The 20,980-nt window shown below is 45.4% G+C and overlaps 1 protein-coding gene across 2 annotated transcripts in view; it reads left to right on the top strand.

The window, feature by feature from the left end:
• LOC145349198 (interleukin-13 receptor subunit alpha-1-like) overlaps window positions 1-20,980 on the top strand; it is a 43,544-nt gene that overhangs the window by 14,403 nt on the left and 8,161 nt on the right. For both annotated transcript variants that reach the window (XM_080197647.1, XM_080197648.1), the window contains exons 2-8: window positions 4,475-4,604; window positions 7,660-7,814; window positions 8,193-8,331; window positions 10,083-10,203; window positions 11,777-11,955; window positions 17,101-17,240; window positions 18,926-19,064. In XM_080197647.1, the coding sequence (XP_080053773.1) occupies window positions 4,517-4,604; window positions 7,660-7,814; window positions 8,193-8,331; window positions 10,083-10,203; window positions 11,777-11,955; window positions 17,101-17,240; window positions 18,926-19,064 (961 nt within the window). In that variant the 5' untranslated portion in view covers window positions 4,475-4,516. The remainder of the gene's footprint in view (window positions 1-4,474; window positions 4,605-7,659; window positions 7,815-8,192; window positions 8,332-10,082; window positions 10,204-11,776; window positions 11,956-17,100; window positions 17,241-18,925; window positions 19,065-20,980) is intronic.

Below are 20,980 nucleotides of genomic sequence, written 5' to 3'. Positions count from 1 at the left end.
ATACATCTCAATGAGATCTCCCCTCATTCTTCTAAACTCTAACGAGTACAAGCCCAGTTTATTCAGCCTCTCCTCATAGCTCAACCCCCTCAACTCCGGTATCAGCCTAGTAAACCTCCTCTGCACTCCCTCCAAGGCCAAAATATCTTTGCGCAGGTGCGGCGCCCAAAACTGCACACAGTACTCCAGCTGCGGCCTCACCAATGCCCTATACAGCTGCAGCAAGACCTCCCTACTTTTATATTCAATCCCCCTCGCTATGAAGGCCAGCATCCCATTCGCCTTCCTGACCACCTGCTGCACCTGCAAGCTGGGTTTTTGCGACTCATGCACAAGGACCCCGAGGTCCCTCTGCACCGTCGCCTGCTGCAGTTTTTTGCCCCGTAAGTAATAGTCCTTCCTACCATTCTTCCTACCAAATTGGACCACCTCACACTTGCCAACATTAAATTCCATTTGCCATTTCCTGGCCCATTCGCCCAGCCTATCTAGATCCTTCTGCAGACTCTCCACACCCTCCGCACAATTTGCCGTTCCCCCAATCTTGGTGTCATCAGCAATCTTGAGGCATTTTATATTAGCAACAAAAGGGTCGTTAGAAACAGAATCCACTCGAGGACAAAGGAGGGAAATTATGTGTGGAACCAAAAGACGTGGGTGGAATCCTTAATCAGTACTTTGCATCGGTATTCACAAAGGAGAGGGGCAAGTTAGTGGATGGTATCTCGGACAAGTGTATAAACCCCCTGCAGCAAGCCATCGTTATGAGGGAGGAAGTGTTAGGTGTATTAAAAAGCATTAAGGTAGACAAATCTCCAGGGCCAGGTGGCATCTATCCCAAATTACTAAGGGAGACAAGAGATGAAACTGCTGGGCCTCTAACAGAAATGTTTATTTCCTTGTTGGCCACAGGTGAGGTCCTAGAGGATTTTAAGAAGGGTAAAAATAACCTGGGTAATTATAAAGCAGTGAGATTGACACCAATAATATTGAAATGGTTGGGGAAGATTCTTAGGGATGGGGTCTATACAACATTTGAAACTGAATGTTCTTATTAGCGACAGGCAGCATGGTTTTGTATGAGGGAGGTCATGTCTCACTAATTTGAGTCTTTTGAGGAGGTGACAAAAATGATTGGCGAGGGAAGGACAGTAAATGTTGTCTACATGGACTTCAGTAAAATATTTGACAAGGTCCCTCATGGCAGGCTGGTGCAAAAGGGTAAATCACACAGGATCAAAGGTGAGCTAGCTAGATGGCTTGGCTACAGAAGACAGAGGGGATCTGTGGAAGGATGTTTTTCTGAATGGAGGTCTGTAACTAGTGGTGTTAGAACAAAGAACAACACAGCATGGGAAACAGGCCCTTCGGCCCAACGAGCCTGCGCCGCCATCCCATTGTCTGTGACCTATTCATGATTTTAGTCTACGCCTAATGTGCGAGGATTAGGGAGGTCCCATATAGGGACAATTTGTTACCCAATCAATCAGCCTAAAAGCACATCTTTGGAATGTGGGAGGAAACCGGAGCACCCGGAGGAAACCCACGCAACCACGGGGAGAACGTGCAAACTCCCACAGACACAGGCCCAAATCCATGTGTCCGCACAGCAACAGAGATAGTCTCTGAGCTGTCATGTTGCCCTCGAGATGGTCCAGTTTAAGCACACTAACGACATGAAGCAATAGGCAACTCCCGAAGCAACGTCCAAGAGCAGCCCACTACAACCTGCCGCATGCATGCCCCTTGCTGGTCAACAAGGTGGACTTAAATGCCTGTGGAGACAAAAAATTTCATTATTAAACAGGCAAAGACTGTAACATCCCTGAGGCAAAAACGTAATCCCAAGCCTACCATGTTTAGTAAGGCCTGCTATATCCCCCTATATGTAGACCGCTCATGTGGCTGTCTAAGTGACTCTTAAACAACCCTAGCGTGCCCGCTTCCACCACCTTACTTGGCAGTGCATTCCACACCCCCACTACCCTTTGCGTGAAAAACTGCCCTCTAATATTTGTCTTATACCTAGCCCCCCTCACCCTAAGCCCGTGACCCCTCGTTCTATCCATTTCTAATAGCGGAAAAAGCTTACCACCATTTACTCTATCTATCCCCTTCATAATCTTATAAACCTCTATTAGATCCCCCCTCAGCCGACGTCTCTCAAGGGAAAACAGCCCAAGTTCGTTCAATCTTTCCTCGTAAGACAGCCCTTCCATACCAGGCAGCATCCTGGTAAATCTCCTCTGCACTCTCTCCAGGATCTCTACATCCTTCCGGTAGTACGGCGACCAGAACTGGACGCAGTACTCCAAGTGAGGCCTAACCAACGTTCTATACAACTGCAACATCAGACTCCTACTCTTATATTCTATACCCCTTCCTATGAAGGCTAACATACCATACGCTTTCCTCATCACATTCTGCACCTGCACCGACACCTTCAGGGACTTGTGCACTTGCACCCCCAGGTCTCTCTGCGTATCTATACTCCGGATAGTTCTACCTTTTATCGTATAACTCCCCTCCACATTATTCCGGCCAAAGTGCATCACCTCGCATTTCTCCGGATTAAATTCCATTTGCCATCTATCTGCCCAATCTACCAGCCTGTCTATGTCCTGTTGCATTGCCAGGCACTGCTCCTCAGTACCCGCCAATCCAACCATCTTAGTGTCATCAGCAAATTTGCTGATCACACCACCTACCCCCTCTTCCAAGTCATTAATATATACCACAAATAGAAGAGGTCCTAGTACCGAGCCCTGCGGCACACCACTGGTGACAGACCTCCAATTGGAAAAGGAGCCTTCCACTACTACTCGCTGTCTCCTCCTCCCAAGCCAGTTCTCCACCCATCTACATACCTGGCCTTGTATCCCATGAGCCTTCACCTTTTCTATCAGCCTACCATGAGGGACCTTGTCAAACGCCTTACTGAAATCCATATAGACGACATCAACGGCTTGTCCTTCGTCAACCGTTTTTGTCACCTGTTCAAAAAATTCCACTAGATTCCTCGGGGTGTTCCTCGGGGATTAGTGCTAGGACCTCTGCTATTTGTAATGTATATAAATGACTTGGAAGGAAACATAGCTGGTCTGATTAGCAAGTTTGCGGATGATACTAAGATTGGTGGAGTTGCAGATAGTGATGAAGATTGTCAGAGAATACAGCAGGATATAGATAGGCTGGAAAATTGGGTGGAGAAATAGCAGGAGGAATTTAATCCAGACAAATGCGAGATGATGCGTTTTGGTGGATCCAATAAAATAAATGGCAGAACATAGGCACACAGAGAGATCTGGGAATACAGGTCCACAGATCCTTAAGTGGCAGCACAAGTGGAAAAGGTGGTGAAGAAAACATATGCCATGCTTGCCTTCATCGACTGGGGCATTGAGTATAAAAGTTGGCAAATTATGTTACAGTTGTGTAAAACATTGGTTAGGCCACATTTGGAATAGAATACCCAATTCTGGTCGCCACACTTTCAGAGGCTTTGTGGAGGGGATACAGAAAAGGTTTACCAGGATGTTGCCTGGTATGGAGTGTATTAGTTATGAGGAGAGATTGAATAAACTGGCATCCTTCTCTTTGGAAGGATGGAGGCTGAGGAGTGATCTGATAGAAGTTTATAAAATTATGAGGGGCATAGATAAGGTGAACAATTGGAAGCTTTTTTCCAAGGGCAGAAATGACAATTACAAGGGGGCACAAGTTCAAGGTAAGGGGAAAAGGTTCAGTGGAGATGTGCGGGGTAAATCTTTTACACAGAAGGTGGTGGGGGCCTGGAATACAAAACGATGTGGTTGAGGCAGGTACGTTAGTGACACTTAAGACTTATCTGGATAGACACATGGATAAGCGGGGAATAGCGGGATACAGGTTGTTAGCCAATGTGATGGGTGCAGACTAGGTGGGCTGAAGGGCCTGTCCCTATGCTGTATTCTTCCTTGTTCTTTTTTAAAATATTATTATAAAAGTGCGTTAAGTAGTTATGGGTCAACTTTAGGTTCATAATTGTTCTACTTGTAGAATTGTTTTTGTGTAAGAATTATTTTGGATGGCACAGTGTTAGCACACAGCACTAGGAACCCAGATTTGATTCTGGCCTCTGGTGGCTGGCTGTATGGAATTTGCACATTCTCCTCGTGTCTGTGTGGGTTTCCTCCACAGCCCAAAGAATTGTGGGTTGGGTTGATTGGCCGTACAAAATTAACTCTTAGTGACAGGTGAATTAGTGGTGCTATGGGGATAGGGTTTAGGTCAGAACAGTTTTGGTGCAGGCTCAATGGGTCAAATGGCCGCCTTCTGCACTGTAGGAATTGTTTGTATAATTTAATGATTAGTCAGTTATTTTGCACGTGAACAAAATGGAAATAAAATAATAAATGGCTTTACCATAACAGTAAGTCATTAAGTATGAAATCCATCATTAAGTATGCTAATCTGTACATGTGTTTCTCCTTAGGTGTACCACCCATACAAGTAATTATATGTTTGACCCATCATCATGTCTCTTGTACCAGCTTTCCTGATGATGGCAATTGTTGGGGACGTGACAGTGAATCGAGTTTCTCCCATGTCCATGGAAGAAATGTGTGAGTAATTTCAACATTTCAGTCTTTAACTAATTTGATCCAGATGCAATATGCTGAGCTGGCGCCAATATTTAATTTTCTAATTTTGCCAGGCATTGTGTGCGCCAGCAGGGATCTTTGAATCATGTCATAGATGTTTAAACATGGAAATGTTTAAGCATTCAATTCTGAATGAGTAACACAAAAAAATCACAGAATCCCTACAGTGCAGGAGGAGGCCATTGAGCCTGCACCGACAATAATCCCAACCAGGCCCTATCCCTGTAACCCCTATGAATTTATCCAACTTGTCTCCCTGACACTGAGAGGAATTTTCCCATCTCGCCCACCACTGGAATTGTAGCAGATGGGACAGGACCATGCAAAGATCCATTGACCTTGTGTGGGATTTTCCGATCTTGGTGCAAGCGCAGCTGGATTTAGCGTGGTCAATTCATTTAACTCCCAGAACTTTGGAGTGTGGGAGGAAACCCACTCAGACATGGGGGGAACATGCAAACCCCACAGAGATAATCACCCGAGACTGGAATTAAACTCGGGTCTCTGGCGCTGTGAGGCAGCAGAGCTAACCATTGGAATCATACTTAATTCAATTCAATAACTGTATTGCTCTGGCCTCCCATTTGGCATAAGATCAATTTCTTTTTTTTTAAACTGAGAGCTTAGTTTTTGTGGTTAAATCTTTGGTGATAACTTGATTCTGGATGTGAAATAGAGATGAGAAATTCTTATGCTATCTTGTGCATATGTTTACCACAATGTATCATAGAATCATAGATTCCCTACAGTTAAGGAGGCCATTCGGTCCATCGAGTCTGCACCGACCACAATCCCACCCAGGCCCTATCCCCACAACCCCATGCATTTACCTTAGCTAGTCCCGCTGACACCAAGGGGCAATTTAGCATTGCCAATCCACCTAACAGACACACCTTTTGGAGCGTGGGAGGAAACCAGATCACTGGGAAGAAACCCATGTGGACACGTGGAGAATGTGCAAACTTCACACAGGTAGTGACCCAAGCTGGGAATTGAACCTGGGTCGTTGGCACTGCGAGACAGCAGCTCTTGCCACTGTGGGGGCTGCCCTACCAATTTTAGTGAGGGGAAATGTTTTAATTTGGATGTTGCCAAGTATTCTGCTGCCTCAATGAGCTTTAGTAGACTGTTTTATCATAAGCACATGTGCACATTGACATTGCGAACATATTTTTCTCAATGCAAGTCGTTCTGACGCATGAATAGCAAAGGATTTGGATTTCTCTGTTTGTTAAGGCAAGGCTCCAAGTGAGTCATTCCGACATTCAATTACTTGGTGTATTGCTGATTTGAATATTGTTGAAAAGAGAGACGTGCTGCTGAGGCCTTTCATCTTGCACTCATCGGGGCCGCACAGGTGGTTAGCACTGGTGCCTCACAGCACCAGGGACCCGGGTTCGATTCCGGCCTTGGGTCGCTGTCTGCGTGGAGTTTGCATATTTTCTCTGTGTCTGTGTGGGTTTCCTCCGGTTTACATCCCGCAGTCCAAAGTTAGGTTGATTGGCCGTGGTTAGTTGACCCTAGTGTTGGGGGATTAACAGGGTAAATATGTGGGGTTACGGGGATAGGGCTTTGGAGGGATTGTGCAGACTCGATGGGCCGAATGGGCCCCTTCTGCACTGTAGGGATTCTATGATTCAAACACAAAATCCAAACTTAAACAATTTATACTACAAGAGAAAAAGGTGCTGAACGGTTGGCAAATCAGTGCTGACTGGCCAAGCACTTTGCCACAGAGAAAGCAAAGGGAAAACCATAGGCCACATTTTATGGCCTCACTCGTCCCACCTGAGGTCAATGGACCTTTCCATGGTCCACCATTCGCTCACTCCAATTCTCCCCCCACTGAAGGGTCATTTCACCTTTCATAACAAATGAACAGGTTGTAGCAAATGGAATTCCCATTTTAGCTTTGATTCGATTTATTATTGTCACGTACATCAGTGTACGGTGAAAAGTATTGTTTCTTGCGCGCTATACGGACAAAGTGTACCGTTCACAGAGAAGGAATGGAGAGAGTGTAGAATGTTGCGTTACAGTCATAGCTAGGGTGTGGAGAAGCATCAACATAATATTAGGTAGGTCCATTCAAAAGTCTGGTGGCAGCAGAGGAGGGAGTTGTGCTTGAGTCGGTTGGTATGTGATCTCGGATTTCTGTATCTTTTCCTGGTGGAAGAAGGTAGAAGAGAGGATGTCTGGGGTGCATGGGGCCCTTGACTATGCTGGCTACTTTTCCGAGGCTGTGGGAAGTGTAGACAGAACCATGGCATGGGTGGCACAGTAGTTGGCACCACTGCCTCACAGTGCCAGGGACCCTAGTTCAATTCTGGCCTTGGGTTACCCTGCGGAGTTTGCACGTTCTCCTGCTACTGCTCTGGTTTCCTCCCACAGTCCAAAGATGTGCAGGTTAAGGTGATTGGCCATAATAAATTACCCCTTAGTATCAGGAGGATTAGGACAATAAATATGTGGGGGTACTGGGATGGGACCTGGGTGGGATTGTTGTCAGTATGGACTGAATGGCCTCTTTCTGCACTATAGATGGTATGATTTTCTGAGCATCAATGGATGGGAGACTGGTTTGTGTGATGTACTGCGTTTCGTTCACAACCCTGGGTAGTTTCTTATGGTCTTGGGCAGAGCAGGAGCCATCCCAATCTGTGACTCTTCCGGGAAGGGTGATTTCTAATGTGCATCTTTAAAAATTAGTGAGAGTCGTAGCAGACATGCTGGAATTCCTTAGCTTCCTGAGAAAGTAGAGATGTTGGTGGACTTTCTTAATGATAGCATCGGTGTGGAGGGACCGGGGCAGGTTAGTGGTGATCTGGGCACCTAGGAACTTGAAGCCCTCGACCATTTCCACTTCATCCCATGCCTGAGTTCCAGTTTTAAAGCCAACGTGTTTATAGTGCTTTTTGGCAGTCCGCACCATGGGTCAAGTTAAGAGGCGTGTACATCTTCAGCTCAGAAGCAATGCACCTTAACTTATTAACTCTGCCTACATTATCTCTTAAAGTTACGATGAATCCACCCACGGATATTAAGATTGCCCCTGGGCGTTTAGGGGAGTACATTATCTCCTGGAGTGGCAATTGTACATGCACAGATGACATCTTCTACCACTTCAACCACAGTTACTTGGATTCAGCGGGCGATGGCACACTTGGAGAGGTGAGTTTATTCAATCTGCATATCTTGATGATAATTCTCTTCTGGAATTTTTAGGCATGGTCAAATCTTTTAGTCCTTTGTACTCCGATCTTCCTCAACTTACCGGTTTACAGAGCTCATCGTTTGCTTTTTATTCCATTTATTAATTTGAAAAGTGGCCAGTTTTGCATTGAGTCTACTTACAGAATCAAGCAATTTGACCCAACTGCTAAATGCTGCTGTTTATGCTGCACACAAGTCTCCTCTCACCTCTTTCTACCTGATCCTATCTTCACATATCCTCCAGCTGCTTTCTCACTCGTCTGCTCAGCACTGTCAAATTTAAATTTTGACGTTGCCATAAAGAAGCTTCAAGAGATTTTACTTTTGTCTCTTTAGAACTCGAGGATCGTTCACAACCAGGAGGTAAAGTTAGACGTGGAACTTCGTAGAGGGATAGCTGTCCAAGTTCAACTTTATCGAGAAAGTAACGATGAGCTGTCAAGCAGTTGGGCCAAAAGGACTTTTCAGCCATCGCGTATGTTGTTACTTTAATAGTTCGTAGAATCTCGACAATGCAGAAGGAGGCCATTCGGCCCATCGAACCTGCATGGACAACAATCCTATCCAGGTCCTATCCCTGTAAATGGATGGCATGATGGCACAATGGTTAGCACTGCTTCACAGTGCCAGGGATCAATTCCCGGCATGGGTCACTGCCTGTGCGGAGTCAGTATGTTCTCTCCGTGTCTGTGTGGGTTTCCTCCCACAGTCCAAAGATATGCTGGTTAGGTGCATTGGCCAAGCTGAACTCTCATGAATGTATCCGAACAGTGTGGCAATTTGGGGATTTTCGCAGTAACTTCATTGCAGTGTTAATGTCAACCTATTGCGACACTGATAATAAACTTAACCCCACATGTTTACCCTGCTAGTCCCCTTGACACGAAAGGGCAATCCAGCATGGCCAAACAATCTGACCTACACAACATTGGAGTTCATAGCAAATCTACTGTTTAGGAAAATAGTCAAAAATGGGTCTCTCATCTTAACTGTGCAAATTATTACCTATTGCCTCAGACATCTGATTGCAACTCATAACTGCAGGAAGTCAGGGCATGGATTCCACCTGCCTCTTGTTGGCCAGGGTGGCACACAAAATCTGAGCTGCCCAACTATCACAGGCATCAACCTGCATCTCCTATACGATCACCACTATCGTTCTGCCACCGTGACCTAAAGTTAACAAACATCAGCTGATCAACTGGCAAAAACCAACAAGTCATTCCTGAGGTACTGTGCCAAAACGTGGAAGAAATAAAAAACTTGCATTTATATATCACTTTTCATAACCACTGGACATCATTTCAGCCAATTAAGTACTCTTTTTTTTTTATTAATTTGTGGGACATGGGTGTCGCTGGCTGGGCCAGCGATTTATTGCCCATCCCTTGTTGTCCTTGAATTGAGTGGCTTGCTAGGCTATTTCAGAGGGCAGTTGAGAGTCAACCACATTGCTGTGGCTCTGGAGTCACACGTAAGCCAGACCAGGTAAGGACGACAGATTTCCTTCCCTAAAGGACATTGGTGAACCAGATGGGTTTTTTCCGATAATGGTTTCACAGGTGTCAGTAGTTTAGAAACATAGAATGTTACAGCACAGTACAGGCCCTTCAGCCCTCAATGTTGTGCCGAGCTATGTCCAATTCCAAGATCAAGCTATCCCCTCCCTATAATTCTGGTGTGCTCCATGTGCCTATCTATTATCCGCTTGAAAGTTCCTAAAGTGTCCGACTCCACTATCACAGCAGGCAGTCTATTCCACACCCCAACCACTCTGAGTGAAGAATCTACCTTGGACATTCCTCCTATATCTCCCACCATGAACTTGATTCCAGATTTTTTTAATATTGAATTAAAATTCCATCATCTGCCATGGCGGGATTCGAACCCGTGTCCCCAGAACATTAGCTGAGTTGCTGGATTAATAGTCTAGCGATCGTACCACGAGGCCATCACTTCCCCTATGTTTAAGGGCATTGTCAAACATTGCAACACCCACACACTAAATGTTACGACAACCAGATCATTTGTTTTTATGATGTTGGGGGTTTAAAATTGGCCATGACACCAGGGATATTTTCTTTTGAAATAGTGCCATGTGATCTTTCACTGACAGGAAAACCTCAAATTATTGTGTTGGCCAATATATATGTTTTTGCATAGAAGTTCGCATTAATCCCATCAAGTTATTCTCACATTTAGTTTCTATTCATTTTGTTCTCACAGGTGATAAGTTTGCCTCAGTTGAAAACCTCACGTGTATTTTTTATGACGATGGCTACATGAACTGCACCTGGAATATTACTGAAAATGCGTCACAGGATGCAGAATATCTCTTATCTTACAGGTGAGTGCTTCCATCTGTCTATCTTTATCTGTTGATTTTTGTTTTAAATTTTTGTCCATACACCCATTATTTATTCAAGATATCTAGAGCAAAAAAACAAAGAACATTACAACACAAGAATAGATCCCTTGACTCTCCAAGTGTGCACTGCCCATGTGAACTAAAACCCCTTACCCTTCTGGGGACCAGGCCCCTCTATTCCCATCTTATTCATGGGGCAGCACGGTGGCACAATGGTTAACACTGCTGCCTCTCACCGCCAGAGACCCAGGTTCAATTCTGGCTTCGGATCACTGTTGGTGTGGAGTTTTTATGTTCTCCCCATGTCTGCATGATTTTCCTCTGGGTGATGCAGTTTTCCCCCCCCATAGTCAAAAGATGTGCAGGATAGGATGATTAGCCACGCTAAATGGACCCTTAGTGTCAGGGGATTGGCAGGGTAAATATGAGGGGTTTCTGGAATAGGGCCAGGGTGGGACTGTGGTCAGTGCAGACTCAAAAGGTCTGAATGGCCACCTTCTGCATTGTAAGGATTCTACAATTCAAGTATTTGTCAAGACTTCCCTCAAAAATCACTATCGTATCTATTTCCACTACCTCCCCTGGCAGCGAACTCCAGGCACCCACCACCCTCTGTTTTAAAAAAAAATCTGCCTCGTACATCTCCTTTAAACCTTGCCCCTCACACCTTAAGCCTATGCTCCCTAGTAATTGACTCTTCCACCCTGGGAAAAAGCTTCTGACTCTCCACTCTGTCCATGCCTCTCATAATTCTGTAGACTTCTATCAGGGCCATGTCAGTGTTTATTTTTCCACATAGGATGTGCCCATTCCTGAGGACAATTGAGAGTCAACAGCATTGCTGTGGCTCTGGAGTCACATGTAGGCCTGACCAGGTAAAGACAGCAGATTTCCTTCCCGAAAGGACATTAGTGAACCAGATGGGTTTTTTGCAACAATTGACCACGAAATCATTGTCATTGTTAGACTTTTAATTCCAGATTTTTATTGAATTCAGATCCCACCATCTGCCATGGTGGGATTCGAACCCAATCCCCAGCGCATTACCCTGGCTCTCTAGATTACCCGTCCAGCGAAAATACCATTGTGCCACTGCCTCCTCTCAAGCTGCCTCCCAACGTTGCTCATCTGCATCTACCACTGTAACCCTCTGTTCTCCCACATTTATTTGTCCAATTTCTTCTTAAATGATCCATACAATTCATTTCACCCAGTGGATTTGAGTGCCACATTCTCACCATTCTTTGGGTAAAGAAGTTTTTTCTTCATTTCCCTACTGAGTTTCTTGTTGACTGTCTTATTTTGACTCTTTATACTCTTCTCCACAAGAGGAGACATTGGGCCGGAGTTTTTTGGGCTCAGAGTTAGCGACCCAGAACTGGCACAGAAGCTAATGGCATCAAATGATATGCTCTCATTCAATATGGAGCCTGAACTGGTTTTAAGATCAAGCCACTATTCTTGTCCATCCGTTTACCTTCTCGTGTCTTTGAATGTCGGTCTCTCCATCGTTGGTTGGAGGAATTTAGTGCTCGAATGCTCTTTTTTCAAGGACGGAAAATACAGATGATGTACACAGCTGTACAAATAATCAGCAGGATGAGTGGAGGAACACTGCCTGTCATCTGAAATATAACAGGAACTTAGTTCCAAAGCTCAACATCTGTGTCAGTGAATTCAGCAACAAGACCAAGCTTCCATACTGCAGAAATATTATTCCAGCTGCCTATTGTAAGTCACAAAGCTTTCGCGTCCTTTCCCTCTCTCCTATCCCATTGAGTACATTTGAAATGTAGTTGAATCCTCTTACTCAGGTGTAAGCAGCACTTCCCCAATAATTATGCCCATTTGTCCATTAAGCAATGTCTGTGGATATTGATTTAATATCCAGCAGGTTGATCTATATCTGGATATGCATCTTCAGTGTTGCTATGGAGCCACCCCTGTTAGAGAGATAAAGGGGTCAAATTCACTCACTCCAACAAAAGCCTACTGAATTGCCCTGGGGGGGAAAAAAAAGTTGCTAGAAATGAGATTCCAGATCCCATTTCAAGTAGAGAATTCTTTGTTGGCTTCCTTAAGGGTAGTAGGCCCTGGTCACACTTTACAAAACAGCTGAGGCAGAACCTGTTCCTGAATCTGGGACTCCCCAACTTCCCTGTCCTACAAGGGACCGGGAGGCATACCAGCCTACCCGAGGGTAGAAGTGGGCCTCAGCAAGGTGATCCAGATTTGGGTAGCAGTCATGACCCTTGAAGGTGTAAGAATGTTTGAAGTGTTTTTTGAATTGGTTACCTTACACAATAGGAGAAGAGTGTACGAGGGCTTGGTATGCAGTGTGGTCTCTCGAGTTGAACCCCAAAGTTGACCAGGTACTGAAATTTTCAGTAGCATGGTGCAATTAAACACCCAACGTATGCCTGTAGTGATGTGGCCACCATAGTGCCAATGGCAGCGATTGAAAAAAAACTGCTCAAACATATCTTTGGCATTTAGTGTTAGCAGCTGTTTTATGTCTGTGAAGACTTGTGCGTTCACTAAGAAGTCTCTCAACGCCAGGTTAAATTCCAACAGGTTTATTTGGTGGAGCCATTCACCTGATGAAGGAGCAGTGCACAGAAAGCTCGTGATACCAAATAAACCTGTTTGACTTTAACCTGGTGTTGTGAGACTTCTTATTGTGCTCACTCCAGTCTGACATCGGCATCTCCACATCTTGTGCGTTCAAGACTAATATTCAGAACACCAACGTCACTGGACGGAGTGTTGACTGATTTGGAGGAGCTGTCTCTCAGAAGAGGTGTTAAGTGAAATCTCTGTCCACCTTCTCAGATGGATAGGAAAAGACACCAGCACGATTTTGAAGAAAAGCAAGGAAGATATCCCTGATGTCATGCTTAATATTTAAAGGTAAAATCACCATAGTCCCAGATGGCCATAAACTACTCTCCCCTTTTGAGGGGGAGGACTGACCGGTGGTGATTTTAACCCATGTCAGGTAAGGGGCAAGGTAGAGAAGGCAGGGCCCTCATGAGTAACTTCAGCCAGTAGGGGAATTGAACCCACACTGTTGGTGTCGTTCTGCAAATAGTATATTGGCTTTCATTGCAAGAGGTTTCGAGTACAGGAGCAGGGATATGTTTTTTCAATTATACAGAGTCTTGGTGAGACCACACCTAGAGTATTGTGTGCAGTTTTAGTCTCCTTTCCTGAGGAAGGCTGTTCTTGCTCTCGAGGGAGTGCAGCGAAGATTTACTGGGATGGCAGGACTGATGTATGAGGTGAGATTGACTAGGTTAGAATTGTCTTCGCTGGAGTTCAGACAATTGGGGGGTGAATCTCAAAGAGCCTTATAAAATTCTAATAAGACTAGACAGGGTAGACGCTTGGGAAGATGCTCCTGATGGTGGGGGAGTCCAGAACCAGGAGTCACAGACTGAGGGTTCAGGGTAGGCCATTTAGGAGGGAGGTGAGCCTGTGGAATTCGTTACCACAAGAAGTAGTTGATGCCAAAACATTGAATATATTTCAAGAGGCGGCTGGAAACAGCACTTAGGACGAATGGGATCAAATGTTATGGGGAAAAAGCAGAATTAGGCCTACTGAGTTGGATGATCAGTCATCATTGTAATGAATGGCAGAGCAGGCTCGAAGGGCCAGATGGTTGCCTCCTGCTGCTATCTTCTATGTTTCTAACCACCTATCCAGCCAACTGAGTTAAACCTAAATAGTGATCCAACAATCAATATCATAAAAAGAGCAATATCAAAAACTACCTCTCAAAAAAAAGTGTGTCCTATCTTGGTCAAATAATTCTGCTAACTTTAAACACTCCCCTCCCTCGTTTAAATTGCATGGGTGGTGTTTTGGATGTCCCATTAGCCAGTAAGGTCAGCCTTGTTCAGTTGCCTCTGTGAAGCACTGTTATGCAAGATTTAGTTATTAAAATGCTGAGGGCAGGCAGGGTTTTTGGAGGGGGAGGGGGTTGGATCCTACAGCTGTCTTCAGAAAGACAGAAGGCCTCTGTGTCTTCACAGAAAGTTCAGGCCCTAAACACCAATGGATATCTCAAGGACCAGCGAGAACAAAGAAAATTACAGCACAGAAACAGGCCCTTCGGCCCTCCAAGCCTGCACCGACTGAACTAAAACCCCCTCCCTTCTGGGGACCATATCTCTCTCTATTCCCACCCTATTCATGTATTTGTCAAGATGCCCTTAAATGTCACTATCACATCTGCTTCCACTACCTCCCCTGGCAGCGAGTTCCACCACCCTCTGTGTAAAAAAAAAAATCTGCCTCGTACATCATAAGGAGGGATGGACAATAAATGCTGTAAGAAGCCTCACAACACCAGGTTAAAGTTGAACAGGTTTATTTGGTAGCACAAGTCACTGGCTTTTTGGAGCACTGCTCCCTCATCAGGTCAGTGGGATTTCAGTTCATAAACAGGGCATATAAAGACACAAACTCAATTTACGAAATAATAGTTGGAATGCGAGTCTTTACAGGTAATCAAGTCTTAAAGGTACAGACACAGTGTGAGTGGAGAGAGGGTTAAGCACAGGTTAAAGAGATGTGTATTGTCTCCAGCCAGGACAGTTAGTGAGATTTTGCAAGTCCAGCCAAGTTGTCGGGGTTACAGATAGATAGTGACATGAACACAGGATCCTGGTCCTCATGCAGAACTTGGCTATCAGTCTCTGCTCAGCAATTCTGCGTTGTCGTAAGTCATGAAGGCCACCCTGGAGAACGCTTACCCAAAGATCAGAGACCGAATGCCCGTGACGGCTGAAGTGTTCCCCAACGGGAAGAGGACACACTCTTGCCTGGTGATTGTCAAGTAGTGTTCATTCATCTGTTGTCATAGTGACTGCACGGTCTCTCCAATGTACCATGCGTCGGGACATCCTTTCCTGCAGCGTATCAGGTAGACAACATTGGCCGAGTTGCAAGTGTATATACCATGTACCTGGTGAGTGGTGTTCTCGCGTGAGATGATGGCATCTGTGTCGATGATCCGGCGCGTCTTGCAGAGGTTGCTGTGGCAGGGTTGTGTGGTGTCATGGTCACATTCTCCTGAAGGCTGGGTAGTTTGCTGCAGACAATGGTCTGTTTGAGGTTGTGTGGTTGTTTGAAGGCAAGAAGTGGGGGTGTGGGGATGACCTTGACGAGATGTTCGTCTTCGTCAATGACATGTTGAAGGCTCCAGAGAAGATGTCATAGCTTGTCCGCTCTGGGGAAGTACTGGACGATGACATGTACTCTGTCCGCCGTGTCTTCTAAGGAAGTCAGTACGGTTTTTTTTTGCTGTGGTGCATCGGAACTGTTGATCAATGAGTCGAGTGCCATATTTTGTTCTTATGAGGGCATCTTTCAGCGTCCGGAGGTATCTATTGTGATCCTCCTCATCAGAGCAGATCCTGTGTATACGTAGGGCTTATCCACAGGTATGGTTTCTTTAACATGTTTAGGTGGAAGCCGGAGAAGTGAAGCATTGAGAGGTTATCTGTGGGTTTGCGGTACAGTGAGGTGCTGAGATGATCGTCCTTGATGGAGACGCATGTGTCCAAGAATGCAACCTATTCTGGAGAGTAGTCCATGGTGAGTCTGATGGCGGGATGGAACTTCTTGATGTCGTCATATAGTTGTTTCAGTGATTGCTCACCATGAGTCCAAAGGAAGAAAATGTCATCGATATATCTAGCGTATCGCATCGGTTGAAGGTCCTGTGCGGAGAAGAGGCCTTGTTCGAACCTGTGCGTGAAGATGTTGGCATATTGAGGTGCGAATTTGGTCCCCATGGCTGTTCTGTGTGTCTGGATAAAGAACTGGTGGTTGAAGCTGAAGACCTCATGGTCCAGGATCAAGCGAATGAGTTGTAAAATTACATCTGGAGGTTGGCAGTTGTTGGCGTTGAGTACTGAGGCAATTGCAGCAATGCCATCGTCGTGGGCATGGTGTAGAGTGCCAAGACCTCCATTTATGGAGGAAAAGGGATTGGTTTAGGTTAGTGGGTCATTGTTTTGTAACTGGTCGGCGCAACATCGTGGGTCGAAGGGCCTGTTCTGCGCTGTAATGTTCTATGTTCTATTGTGACGAGGAGTGCTCCTGGTTCAACTGCTCCAGTTGTGCTGAATTTCTGTAGGAAGTCCGTTATGTTGTGACGAAAGCTGGGGGTTCTTTGTACAGTGGGTTTCAGGATGCCCTCGACGCAGCCAGAGGGGTTCTCGGGCAGGGTCCCACTACCCGATTAAAATGGGCTGGCCAGGTGTGTTTGCCTTGTGTATCTTCGGCAGGCAGCAGAGATCTCCAACGTGGGGAGTATGTGGGCTTGTGATACTAAGTAAATCAGTTGGACTTTAACCTGATGTTGTGAGACTTCTTACTGCGTTTATCCCAATCCAATGCCGGCACCTCCACATCAATAAATGCTGGCCAGCCAGCAGCGCCCATGTCCCACGAATGAATTTTTAAAAAAAAACCATTCGGTTGGCACAGTGGTTAGCACCGTTGCCTCTCAGCTCCAGGGTCTGGGTTCGATTCCCAGCTTGGGTCACAGTCTGTGCGGAGTCAACACATTCTCCTCCGGATGTTCCAGTTTCCTCCCGCAGTCCAAAAATGTGCAGGTTAGGGTGACTGGACATGCTAAGTTGACCCTTAGTGTCCCGCGATGTGATGTGATTAGCAGAGTAATTTAGCAGGGTTAGAGCCTGGATGGGATTGTGGTCGGTACGGTTTGATGGGTCAAATGGCCTCCTCTGCACTGTAGGGTTTCTATGTTTGTACATTTACCCTCAACTTCAGTACTGGATTCAGTCTCTTTCAACTATCTTGTCTCAATACATATTGATTTTCAAATGAATTCTGTTCCAGATAAAGTCGACACACCAATAAGTGTTACAATAAATAAAAGCACTGATGAAGTCAGTTTTGAACTTCCAAAAATGCACTATAAGCCCAGTTGTTACGTCTATCAAATAAACATCACAAACTGGAGTGACAATGTCCATAAGGTAAAAGCATGATTTACATCTTTAATAGCAGCTATGATAAGTTTTAAGTTTATTTATCAGTGTAGATTTTATATTGGCACTGCAGTTAAGTTACTGTGAAAATCCCCTAGTCACCGCACTCTGTAGCCGGTTCGGGTACACTGAGGGAGAATTTAGCATGGCCAATGCACCTAACCAGCACGTCTTTCAGACTGAGAGAAAACTGCGGCACCTGGATGAAACCCACGCAGACATGGAGAGAATGTGCAGACTCAGCACAGACAGTGACCCAAGCCAGGAATTAAATTTGTGTTCCTGGCACCATGAGGCAGCAGTCCTAATCATTTGTGCCACCAAAGGGAAGAAACCTGACTGTTACCTGTCTTTTTTAGATGAAAACTAACAATCCTCACCCACCACCCCCCCCCACCACCAAGTTCTCCCCGTGTCTGCGTGTGTTTCCTCCAGGTACTCCGGTTTCCTCCCACAGTCTAAAGATGTGCGTGTTAGGTTGATTGGCTGTGCTAAATTAACCCTAGTATTAGGGTAAAAATGTGGGGTTACGGGAAGAGGGCCTGGGTGGGATTGTGGTCAGTGCAGACTCGATCGGCTGACTAGCCTCCTTCTGCACTGCAGGGATTCTACGATCTTTCTCGGTCTGACCAAATCAGTCCAGTTTGCTGCACCCAGTGAATGACTTTTGCTGGCCCTCTACGCACTTGCTGGGGCCTACAGTGGCCCAAGCCTACCCCCCCACCACCCCTGCCCCTCCCTTACTGTCCACAAACATGGAAACATGCATGTTGAGCAGGAGATCATTACCTTTTGTATGATGAAAGCCAATTCCCCCAAGCCCACCACTGAAGGTTGCTCTTCGTTTGAAATCCCTTCTGTCGAGAAAAGAACCTGAACTGTAACAAGTGTTTCACTGTGTTGCAGTTTTTAGGAGGATTGTCGCAAACGTAAAAGTGGAGGCCCATTAAGGAACTCCTTAAGCTAAAGGGTTGGATATTTGGTTAGATTTAATTTGATTTATTATTGAACATACAGTGAAAAGTATTGTTTCTTGTGTGCTAAACAGACAAAACAATATTCATAGAGAAGGAAAAGAGTGTAGAATGTAGTGATACAGTCATAGCTCAGGTGTAGAGAAAAATCAACTTAATGCGAGGTAGGTCCATTGAAAAGTCTGATGGCAGCAGAGAAGAAGCTGCTCTTGACTCAGTTGGTACGTGACCCCAGACATTTGTATCCTTTTCCCAGTGGAAGAGAGAATGTCAAGGATGCGTGGTGTCCTTAATTATGCTGCCTGCTTTGCCAAGGCAGCAACAAGTGTAGACAGACTCAGTGGATGGGAGGCTGGTTTGAGTGATGGACTGGGCTTCATTCATGTCCTTTCATAGTTTCTGGCAGCCTTGGGCAGAGCAGGAGCCATACCAAGCTGTGATACAACCAGAAAGAATGTTTTCTAGGTGCATCTATCAAAGTCAGGTTCTTTGACCTCACCTGCAGCTTGCATTCTCCAGACCCGCTGCAGCAAATGGAGATTTGGCTGAGCTGGCAGTGGTAGAAGGGCATGAACGGTCGGAGAATTCCGGCCAATGTGTCGCAATCAATCTTGGCTCGTTAGAGTACAGTTAAGGTGATCTGCGCTGGTGTTGGAAATCGTGTGTTAACCTAATGCATTTATAACCAATCTGTTTTAGGTTATAAATGCAAATAGTACAAAATATCTTATCAACAGAGATCACAAGAAAAGATATTCAGTGCAAGTCAGAGCAACGACAAGTTCTATCTGCTACAGAAGCTCTCTTTGGAGTGAGTGGAGCGAGCCTTTCACTTGTGGTAAGAGCATTACTTTTGGTGAACTCTAAGCAACAATAATACGCTGGCCAAAATCTCCTGTCCTTGTTCATGGCTGGGACTTTCTGGTCTGCTGAAAGTTAAGAGTTTTAGCTGGAATGCCAGATTTTCCATTCCCGCTTGCAAACGGATCCTGCCACAGACATGACCGCCCAATGTGTTTATGTAGTGCTTCCAACGCAGTCTGGATGTAACAATGGGACGTGTGAAGATCCCAATAGCAGCCGAGCTGAGGCAGGGGGTGCCAGGTTACAGAGATGGAAATAGGCTGTTTTTGCCAATCTGGGGTTGGAAACTCCAATTAGAATTGAATAGCAGAGGTTGCAAGTTTTTGCTTATCTCTGGAGAGAATGACTAGGGAGGGATTGTTGGAACTAATGATTTGCAATTGGTGCTGTGTGATTCTAATGCTGGCCTTTCCCGTTTCCACTCAAACCTCTCTGCCTTTAGATTCCTACTCCTGTTCTAAGCTAAAATGTTAAGGGAATTAACTCTTTCTTCCCTTAGGTTCTCTGCTTCACTGGGTCTTGAAAGTTGACTTGAGTCACCTTCCCCATTACTTTTCCCATTGCTAACACCTTTATCTATTGTGCATGCATCATTAAAGAATGTACGAATAGCTCGTTTTTGTTTTGGTGCAGTTTGTGAATAATGAAACTGATCCAAATAACACTGCCTTCAATTTCAATTTTAGCATACTTGCTTCGTATGCTGGAAGAACAGGGTTGCAGCTGTACATCATCAGCCTGATTCTTTAAACAAACTGTCATTTAGATCTCCATCTCTCAGCATAGTAGCACAGTGATTAGCACTGCTGGCTCATAGTGCCAGGGACCCGGGTTTAATTCCCAGCTTGGGTCACTGTCTGTGCGGAGTCTGCACATTCTCTCCGGGACTGTGTGGGTTTCCTCCACATACTCCGGTTTCCCCTCAGTCCGATAGATGTGCTGGCTAGGTGCTAAATTCTCCTCAGTGTACCCGAACAGGTGCTAGGATGCGGCGACTAGAGGGTTTTCACAATAACTTCATTGCAATGTTAACATAATCCTACTTATGACACTAATAAATAAGCTCCTTCCTGTTCACCGCTTCCCACATCTTGCTCACCATTTCCAAACTCCAATGAGCACAGTCCCAGAGTCCTCGACCTGTCCTCATACGACAAGCTCTTCATTCCAGGGGTCATTCTTGTGAACCTCCTCTGGATCCTTTCCAAGGCCAGCACATCCTCCCTTAGAAGTTGGGCACAACACTGCTCACAATACTCCTAAATGTGGTCTGACCAGACCGTTATGCAGCCTCAGAAGTGCATCCCTGCTCTTGTATTCTAGCGCTCCCGACATAAATGCTAACATTTCATTTGTCTTCCTAACTGCTGACTGAACCTGCACGTTAACCTTAAGAGAATCTTGAACAAGACTCCCAAGTCCCCTTGTGTTTCTGATTTCCTAAACTTTTTCCCCATTTTAGAAAATAGTCTATGCCTCCAGCTCCTCCTTCCAAAGTGCATAACGTCACTTTTCCATGTTGTATTCCATCTGCCACTTCTTTGTCCACTCCCCTAACCTGTCCAAGTCCTTCTGCAGGCCCCCTGCTTCCTCAATACTACCTGTCCCTCTACGTATCTTTGTATCATCTGCAAACTTAGCAACAGTTCCTTCAGTCCCTTCCTCCAAATCATTAATGTATATTGTGAAAAGTTGTGGTCCCAAGGCACACCACTAGTCACCACTGCCATCCTGAAAGAGAGTGTAGTCCATCAGGTCCAGGTGATTTACTCACCTTCAGACCTTTTCAGTTTCCCCAGAACCTTCTCCTTTAGTGATGACCATTACACTTACCTGAGCCCTCCTGGAGCTCTGGCAATCCACTGGTGTATTCCACCATGAAGATTGATG

The sequence above is a fragment of the Carcharhinus amblyrhynchos genome, chromosome 10, assembly GCF_965287045.1.
Source record: "Carcharhinus amblyrhynchos chromosome 10, sCarAmb.v2.hapA, whole genome shotgun sequence".
In the NCBI taxonomy this organism is placed as follows: Eukaryota; Metazoa; Chordata; class Chondrichthyes; order Carcharhiniformes; family Carcharhinidae; genus Carcharhinus; species Carcharhinus amblyrhynchos.
This window is presented reverse-complemented; position numbering and strand designations above follow the sequence as displayed.